The sequence below is a fragment of the Lepidothrix coronata genome, unplaced genomic scaffold (genome assembly GCF_001604755.1).
Source record: "Lepidothrix coronata isolate B3197 unplaced genomic scaffold, Lepidothrix_coronata-1.0 Scaffold151, whole genome shotgun sequence".
NCBI classification, from domain to species: domain Eukaryota; kingdom Metazoa; phylum Chordata; class Aves; order Passeriformes; family Pipridae; genus Lepidothrix; species Lepidothrix coronata.
This window is the reverse complement of record NW_016690331.1, coordinates 1,828,181-1,837,700: the sequence shown is the minus strand read 5'-3', so window position 1 is coordinate 1,837,700 and position 9,520 is coordinate 1,828,181. Positions and strand designations below refer to the sequence as shown.

At 49.3% G+C, this 9,520-nt stretch overlaps 1 protein-coding gene across 2 annotated transcripts in view; it reads left to right on the top strand.

Moving 5' to 3' along the window:
- Positions 1 to 453: 453 nt before the first annotated feature.
- Positions 454 to 9,520, top strand: part of XIRP1 (xin actin binding repeat containing 1) — a 29,817-nt gene continuing 20,750 nt past the window's right edge. Inside the window, exons 1-2 of one of the 2 annotated variants that reach the window (XM_017828659.1) lie at positions 454 to 1,094; positions 1,904 to 1,985. In XM_017828659.1, the coding sequence (XP_017684148.1) occupies positions 687 to 1,094; positions 1,904 to 1,985 (490 nt within the window). In that variant the 5' untranslated portion in view covers positions 454 to 686. Of the gene's footprint in view, positions 1,095 to 1,903; positions 1,986 to 8,412; positions 8,564 to 9,520 lie in introns of those variants that run through there. The other variant, XM_017828660.1, reaches the window with a different exon arrangement.

The following is a 9,520-nucleotide window of genomic DNA, read 5'->3' as shown; positions in this document are numbered from 1 at the left end:
CATATTTTGCTTGCAAACTCATTGGCATAAGGTGCAGTTTTCAGCTCTGTGTTTGCATGTTAAGTACTGCTTTGTCATAAGGGGCCACTTACACCCTGGAATATAAATGATAAAATAACTCCCTGGAAGGCAGATACTCTGGACTTTATTCAACTGATCAGAAAAAGCTGAATTTCACTTCATTAAAAAAAAAAAAAAAAGGCAGAATCTGAAAATTTTTATTTTCAGTCCAGATTTTTAAGAAGAAACTTGAGGTTTCTTATGAAATGATATGGGGGTGGGGGGGGAGGTTTCTGGCTGAAAACACAGTTTCATAGAGTAGGGGGCTGGAGATGGGAATGGAACAATGATCCAAGAGGGAAGACAACCACTCATATCTATTCTACTCCAAGGCTTCCCTGCATGATCATGGACAAATGAGGAGGACACTCTGAAAACAGGCAAGACAGAAACTTCTTCCACACTTCAAAAAAGGGCTAGAGTTTAGATTGTGTCCCTGACATTTACTCAGAGAACATAAAGCAGAAAGTGATGGGATACGCTTTCATTCCAAAAAGTTAGGAGGTCAGTAGATGTGATGCTTGAAGTAGAAGAGTGGGAAATAAAAATTTCACATGATTTGTTACTGAAGTTATATAAGAACCTATTTCAATGGGGTTTGGGGTTTGTTTGGGGTTTTTTAGCTCATGGAGAGAAGATATCCACCACAGACCAACGTCCTTTCAATGGGGAAAACCTATGCCTTATCTCCAAGTCATCCCAGCAATATGTGCTCAAGCAAGTCCATGGAGGGTGTTCCCATCCCTAACATTGGTGCCCCAACAAGGAATCTCAAAGGACTCCTGACCAACTCGGACACTCCCAAAGTCACTCCACGCTGTAAGAGGTTACATTGTGCTCCACTGAAGACACCATCTCCCAAAGGCCTTTTGAGGATGAGGGAGCCTGATGCCAGCACCATGACAACCATCCAGCCCCTGAGCATGGAGACCAAACCCCACAAAGACCCATCCTTCCTTTCCTCTCTTCAGAGCATCCAGAGGAAGGCACAGTGGAGTCCTGCCACCATTAAATGGAAAGAGTCTTCTGCAAAGGTTAGTAGGTGTTCTTCAAAAGCTCCTGGAAATATATTTCCTTTGGGTGTCATCATTATGAGTGGCTGGGTTTCATGATGGTGCTTCATCATCCACTCATGTCAATCCCTAGGCTTGGGGAATAGGCTTCCCTGTGGAACTTTGTCTAGTGCCATCCAGCTCTGGGTGATTTAATGGTCTCAGAGGCACAGGTCATATGTTCAACAAACTATTCCTTGGGATGATCCTCTTCCTGGAGGGAAGGAGTTGATAGGAATGGGCAGCTTAGATTGGAGAGAGACCCACATCAAGGAAACATGAGAGATAATATCAACATAAAATTGATATCATCTGGAGTACTAATTATGGATGAGATCCTGCCTGAAATGGTCATGTTCATCCCACTGCTGTGTGATCCCAGCCCAGCCCAGTGATGGCTACTCCACATGAGGGACTGGTCCTTCACTGCAAATACAGCAAAGGGCATCTCCAATCACTACTGGGTTTGAGACACTAAAATCTTTGTGGGAGCTGGTAAAGGAAGTGGATGGATAATCCTGACTCTGAAAGGTGGCCTCAAAATCAAAGATGGGTAGAGAAAATACCAGTTAGCTCTGGAAATGGGGCGGGTGGGGAGCAAAAAGCTGTGAAGCACAGTATTGGAGAGAACAGAGCAAAGCCAAGATTGGGTCAGGTTTACAGGAAAAGAAGGCCACCTTTGCCTCTGGAAAGCCTCCCGTGCTGTCACCTTCCCCACACTGAGCCTTCGTGCAGTTCCTCTCCCCTATTTGTGGGAACTTACCTGTTTCCCTGCTGTTGTTCCCACGCAGGAAGGGAAGCTGTCCCACGAGAGGCCCACGATCATCTCCTCGGTGCCAGGCACAGCCGGTGACTCAGCCCCAGGCACAAGCTGTGAGTTGGATTTATTCTGGCTACAGGTCATCACTGCTACTCTACTGCCAGCTCTACACTTGCAACTGGGAAGGGTCTACTTGTTCCTTACACGTAGTTGCATTTCCCACATAACCCAGTAGCAGACACTGACTGGGTGAGGCTGGCTGGGGATCGTGTGGATCCTGCCAGGACTGACCATGCAGGAATATGGCCAAGGATAGGGAGCACAGAGAGCAGATTACCCTGTGACTGAAGCCTTCCAGCCCTGATGGATCCCACTGCACAGAGCTGGCAAATCCCAGCACAGCTGGGATCTGGGCCAGTGATGAGTCCATAGAGCCATGCTGGCTCTCCCTGTGCTGTTATCCCAGCAGTTAAAAATAGCTGCTATTAAATACCAAGGCAGAAGTACGTCCATGTTTAGTTTGGGATAAGTAATATCTCCCTGCACCTCAGCCTTGAGGATAGGAAGAGGGAGAGGTTCCTTTGTACCTAACTAAGGAGCTTTGGCTGGGCTCCTCTTTGAATTTGGCAGTGGTGGTGTATCAGACACAGTCATCCTTGGCTTAAGATAGGACATGTAAGGGATCCCTAGTGCTATGATATCATCAGGACTAAAGCAGGTCAGGGATATTTCAGGGCAAGAGGCATCTGTGAAGAGTGACAGATCCAAGCTTTGCGTGAGAAAAGGCTGAATTTTGCCAAACTTTATTGTTTGATTTGGGGCAGAAAAGGCAGCTCTCCAAAAATCCCATAATGACTGGATTAGAGACCACTGAGCCATCCTGCCTTCTTTGGGCCTGGATCGGGAATCCAGGGACCCCTTATACCATCTATTTAGGATTTGTTCTCTTTCCTTCCCATTTCTTTCTTGTCTTTGGCACAAGAAGGGGATAAAAATCACACGCTGCCTCGATTTGAGACACTGTATTTAATTACCCAAATACGTGGGAAAAGACGTCTCTTACACAAGCACACAAATGATGGAGCTGAGGTTTCCACAGCATTGCTGGGAATTTGTTTTAATGTCAAAGCACATGATGTCACCACTCTATCTAGCTAAACACTGTCACAGTGTTATCTGTAGTGTGCCTTTTACAGCGCGAGGAACGTCTTTTCCTCTGGCTGGCGAAGGATGAATCATGGTCTATCTTAGAGCCTTACACCACTCCCCAGCCCCTGACTCAAAGGCCTTGTAATAGCAGTGGCTTCATGTTGTTGTGCTTCATTGGGAGGGCTTTGTGTGAGGTCCTTCTTGGGAGGCAATTCCATCCATGGAGACAGGAATATGACAGCTACCGCTGATGTAGGTGCTGGATTTGCTCAGAGACAGGAGTTGTAATGCTTCCTAAAAAAGTCCAGGAACCCGCTGTCCCAAATCTCTTCTGGGACAAGGCATGTCCCAGGCTATACCTGTGCTGTGTTGCATCATTCCCATGGAGCGAGAGAGACGTCAATGCTCCACGAGCCTCAGCAGGGACCAGGGCAGGTCTTGTATGGGAACTTCCTCACCATCCCACAGGGACTGCCCCACAGCCCTTCCCCAGGGCTGAGGAGGGGACACCCAGCCAATACAGTGACTTGGGATGGGGAAAGCAGTGTCTAGTGACTTGAAGCCACACAATAATGTAAGTTAAAAGCAGGGCACGGTTCTCAGGGTATGGAGGACAACAGCTCGGCAGTGCCCAAGACAGCTCTGCTGACTGGCATTGGGCTTATCAGCAAATTCATGTCCATGCCACAGTTCAGAGCTGAGTAACTACACACAGAGTCAAAGCAGCAGCTGCTGCACCTCTTTCCAGACATGGCACAGTCACCTCTGAGACACTGATGGAGACCTGAGCATTGCTCAAAGGGGGAGGCTCCTACACCCCTCAGAAAAGCCCATTCCTGGGCAGCTAAACCGGCTGGGCTGTATCCCTGGTCATGCTGATAGTATCAGATTATCCAGAGGAAGCTGCCACCAAAGACGTCATCAAGTCACTAATTAAAGAGGTACAAGTGGCTGTAGTCTGCAGTAATGAGATTAAACTGAGCACTGGAATACTTACACGATAGAACAAAATTCTTCCTAGGAACGAAGATGGCAAATCAAGGCACCACTTTTCCCAAAGGGAAATGGTTGAGAGCTTGAGTCCTTTAATATTAAAAAGGAGAAAGCACCAGCTAATTTACTGCAGGTAGAGTCTGCTGAGTACTCTGGGTTTAAAAATTAACAACTTCTAGATGAATTTTGGCAGTCAGAGAGAGGAAATCACGGTCAAGGAAGAGAGAGGAGGAACATGCATTCGGGCACACACGCATATGCTTGTGCATGTGTGTATTAACACAGCCCCATTATTCAGGGCTTTCAGCTGAAGGGCACACGGGGATGTCACCTCGGTGCAGAGCAAAGATGAAACAGGAGCCTGACGTGACTGCAAACCACAGAGCATCCAGGCAGCCTCCAAAACGCCTGTAACCCCCTCCTCCTCCTCCTCTCTCTTCTGTGTTCATTTCGACCTCTACCCACGGGGAATTTTCAAAGCGAGGAGAGGAGGAGAAGGAGAGGGCAGAAAGCAGTGGGGTCCCCCATCCTGCATGCAGGGAGACTCAGGTTTGGTTCAAGGTTTGCTTGACAGGGGAGGCTCCTTCCCCTGCTCGCTGCAGCACCCACACTTTCTGCTGCAAGGGGGTGCGGTGCCATCTAGCGACAACGAAACCTCCTCACTTCGATCCCAGAATTGGTCTCCGCAAGGATGCTCCGGACACTGTGTCCCAGCCCCGGCGGTGGGGGGAGGCTGCCACCCTCCCTCTCTCCATGACCTGGGGCTTTCAGCCAGCATCCTCCTGTCTGCATCACGCTGTTCAGCAGACGGGCTGGGGAGAACATCACTAGTGAACTGGAAAGATCTGAAAGGCGGGGGGGAAATGCTGATTTAAGATAAAAGGCTGTGCTCATGCTACAGACGGCTCTGAGTTCAAGGTAGCTCTGGCACTTGCAATGATAGAGGCTCCTGCAGTTGCAATAATCCTTAAAAGCTCATTTCCCTTTCAGCAGTTGCTTTTCATGGGCATGACAGGCGGGAGTTCAATGTCAGGACTCCTGTAAATGGTCAGTCTGTCCAGCTCTCAGTGTTTGGTGCCTCTGGGACTCAGACAAGAGGGAAACCCTGACTAGAGCACCCCACATCACAGAAAGAAGGGGGAGAAGCAGGTGCCATCCATTCTCTATCACCTCTCCCAGCCTCTGACAGCTGGTTGGGGATGCTGGGTTCACAGGCATCTTCTGGGGGTGCTGCCATGGGAGCGTGCAGTGGTTCTCAGGCAGCCATGGAAGGCAGGGGGGATCAGACTCTGCTGATCAGCCTGGCCAGCTCTGCCAGCAATCAAAGCAGACAGACTAGTCTCTCCTATTTGGCTTTTTGCTGCAAGCCCTAGCCTCTGCTCTCACTCAATCTAACCTAAAGAGCCTTTCCCCTGCTAAGACCCCCCTGTCCTCTTCATCAGGCTTCCAGCAAGAGCTATCCCATCTCAGCTGAGGGCTCAGGGTTGCCACCTACTCCCCACCCCCGGGCTGCTGATCTCCTCCATCACATTCTCAGCGCCTCTCAGAAAATCCTAGTGCCTCATTGATTTTTTTTTTCCTCATTTCCTGCTTTGTAATTAGTTGCTGTCTCCCAGGCAGGGGGAGGAAACCCTTTCCCCAGGAGCTGTGCAGATCTGTCAGGTAGCTCAGATCTCTCTGGGTTACAGGAGCAGTTTGCAGGGACACTGATGGGGACACACCTGGAAGTCACAACCCACAGCAGACCAGGTCCTTCACCTAGAGATGGAGAGACACAGCAGCAGTGTGAACAACCAGCCATGTGTGCAGACAGGCCATACACATGTTCCAGATGAAGAGAGAGCTCCACATAAATATATGCATGCACTCCTTGTGTTCCTGCTGGGCACATGCACACCACAACACACACATACCCACTGAGAGCTGCTGACTGAGCTGATATGCTCTGCCCTTCACCTCCTGCCTTTATGTTGCTCCGCCCACATGGAATAAATAAGATATCTCAGGCCCCAGCCTGTCACTGTTTGCTGACACCCCTGGCACTCACCTCATGCTACCTGAGAGAGTGTGTGTTTGCTGACAGCCTGTGCTATCCCCAGCCCTTTGCCTCACCACTTGGCTGGCAACCAAGGACCTGCCTATCACCCTCCTAACAGCTCTTCCCTCCGACCCCCATTTATTGGAGGAAGCAACAAAGAGCACAGAGAGCACTTCAGAAGGAGGGGTGATGATCTTCTGAGGCACCAGGCTTAACACAGACAGCAGGGTAATTCCTAGCCTTGCAGAATGTTTAAAGAAGCTGGGCTGTGGTAGGGAGGAGCAGAGCCCTTCCAGGAGACTCGGTGAAAGCAAATGGTCATCTGGAGCTGGATGTCTTGTGAAGTGATTGATGTGATGTGATGTGATGTGATGTGATGTGATGTGATGTGATGTGATGTGATGTGATGTGATGTCACGTGGTGTTGGGAAGGAAACCACATCACGTGGTGAACTGCAGCGTGGTTGACGTGTAGCATCCTCTCCAGGGACTGACTGACACCTGCAGACCCACAGGGAGAAGAGAGGGGCCCCTCCAAACAGCCCTGTAGAGCTCCAGCAGAGGTATTCAGGAGGAGGGCACCAAAAAAGCTAAAGCAAGTAATAAAGCAAGTAATTAAAGAGGGCTTTGAAAAAGATGGAGTGACTTTTCACATGGGCAGATAGTGACAGGGAAAAGGGGAATGACTTTAAACTAAAAGAGGAGAGATTTAAATTAGATGTTAGGAAGAAATTCTTTACTCAGAGGGTAGTGAGGCACTGAAATAGGTTGCCCAGAGAAGTTGTGGATGTCCCATCCCTGGAATTCTTCAAGACCAGGTTGGATAGGTCCCTGAGAAAACTGGTCTAGTGGAAGGTGTCCCTGCCCACAGAAGGAGGTTGGAACGAGATGGTCTTTAAGGTGCCTTCCAACCCAAACCATTCTTTGATTCTACAAATCTGGAAAATCAGCAGCAGTTGCTTGGCCCTTTGGAGCAAAGAGCAAAGAGCCCTTTGGGGACCAGAGTTGTGCTTCATCTACTCATCACAACTCTGCTGAGATCTCTATGTGACCAGTATGCTGAGCTGAGATGGAGATATCCCTGTGCAAAAACTGTGCAAACACATTGCAGGAAGGGTGACAGACCTTGGACAAGCACCCTTACCCTGTGTTTCTGATGGTGCACCGGGGCACAGGAAGGCTAAAACAGCTTCTGCACTGGCAGATGAAACAGATAAGATTTTTGCCCCAAGATCACCTGGTCCAGCACAGCTCCCACCTGTGCATCTCTGTCCCCCACTGCTGCTGCCCCAAGCTGTCTGGCACTGGGAGCTGCGGGCCATGGGCATGGCCTGGGAGGGTATGAGCAGAGTGGGACCCAGCGTGGATCTCTTGCAGCCCTCACCCTGGGTTTTGTGATTCTAAGAACTTCTGAGTGTTTTATCACAGGTGATGGGAACTTCTGGTACTGGCACAGCCAATCCATATCTTTCAGCACCACAGGGTGATGTATGCCAGCATACACTCTCTAAAGGTGTCAGAAAAGTAAACCAAAAAGACAACAGCTGGGCCTGATTTGATATTGCTGGGTACTTCAGCCATATCCTTATCCCAGCCTGCTAATGGTGGACTACTAAAACAAGCCCCAGAGCCCTTGGTTGTGTTTGTATTTATTATTCAGCACAGCCAGGCAGGGTCTCCAGCTCTGACACACAGTTGTACCCACCATTAACACACTAAAAATCGTACCCATTGCCAAGCTGAGCTTTGAGGGCATCAGCAGCCCTCTGGGGCTGAATGCTTTATTATTATCCCTCTCCAAACACTTCCCAGAGCAGCTGCCTGTGACACCACATGGCTACAGAGGGGTTGCAAGGCTGGGGACAATCCCCAGCCTACCATAAAGCAGATAGCGTGGTTGTCCTTCTTTCAGTCACTTTCCTAAAGTATTTTTTTTTCTTCTTAGTTCTAAAATATCACAGCTTATGAGGAAATAGGGAACCAGAAAATGTGGTTAATACCTGTCACCTGCCCAGCTTTTCTCTTAAAAGTTTGGCTGTGGCCAGAGGTGACAGGGGCCTGGCTGTGTGGATCAAAGCCTGAGGACATGACAGTGAGTCAGGGAAATGCCTCTTCCCCATTGCACCATGGCCTGGAAGCATCCCCCTTCCCGTACTGGGTTACACCGGGGGTATTTTGAATGAATAAATTCTGAAAATAAGCCAGGGCCCCAGCCTTTCCCAGCCTCTGTGCAGGATTGCTAGGACTCATGATTGACTCAGCCTGGTGGAGGAGCAATTTCACTCTTCCCTAAAAATAGACCAAGTGGTTCATCCTCTCAACATAGCCCAGCACTCAGCGATAAAACCAGCTGCCAGGGACCACTGGGAGGCAGTGAACAGGACCGAGGGCGTGGGGACTGGAGTGAGACTCCTTGTAGGATACACTGAAGGCTGCCTGGCCGTGAGTTTCTCATAGATTTTGGGGCTGTCTGCAGCGTGACACACCTGTCGGGACTACAGAGACCTTCCTGTAAGTAATATTGGGGTAGATTAGAGTGGGGCGAAGTGTTGCATGAAAACGAACCTCCAGCTGATCCTGAAATGCAGGGCAAATGAGGGTGCTTAGCACCTTGTGCTATGAAAGAGAAGCTGCAGCTTCTGGAAAGCCATGGATTTTATTCTGTTGGCCCAGAGCTTGGTGAATCCCACTGTCTGCTGCAGAAGTTGTGTTCCACAGGCAGTGGCTTTGGTCTGGTTCAACGCCATCACCTGGGGCACTTGGACATGTCCTAGGCAGAAACAGAGCATTGTGCTTGTGTGCTTTTCCTCTGTCTCAAAATACTGAAGTTCACAGCTTTGAGGCTTAAATTCATGGGGACAGATCTCAGCATCTATTCTGTCCCCCCAAAAATACTGTTATTTACCATACCTCTGGTCACTGTGACCCCAAATAGGGGTAAGAATCTGTATGGGATTGGGTTGAACCAGATGGACGCTGGGGGTGGAGGAGACCTTTTCTAGACCCAAACCATGTTCAGGACTGGTAATGGGTAGGCAGCAAAGTGGGGACTGTTCAGAAGGAAATGAGCTTTGCTTCATCTTACATCCCTAAGGAACAGGAGGCAGAGAAGGTTTAGTTAAGGAGGGAATTTCTTTCCTTCCCTCTTCAATTTCCATTCCAGAGGGGGTTGAGAAATATGTTTGTGACCCTGAGACAAACAAAGGCTTCAGGAACCTGTTGGGTCAGCAGGATTAATACGGCCATACCACCCCCTGCATGTGCTCACGTGTGTGGAAGGTAACTCCAAAAATCTGTGGCACTCTGTAAGACAGAGCAGAAGTCTACCCCTGTGTGCAAATGTGTGTCTTATACCTTATTATCCATTTGCCAAATCCTTTTGGCTCTGAGGTCTGTGTTGTGGTCAGCAGGAGAGCCAGGACTGCAGGTCCAGCCCCTCAGTCACTATGGGAAGGGCCTGACCTGAGC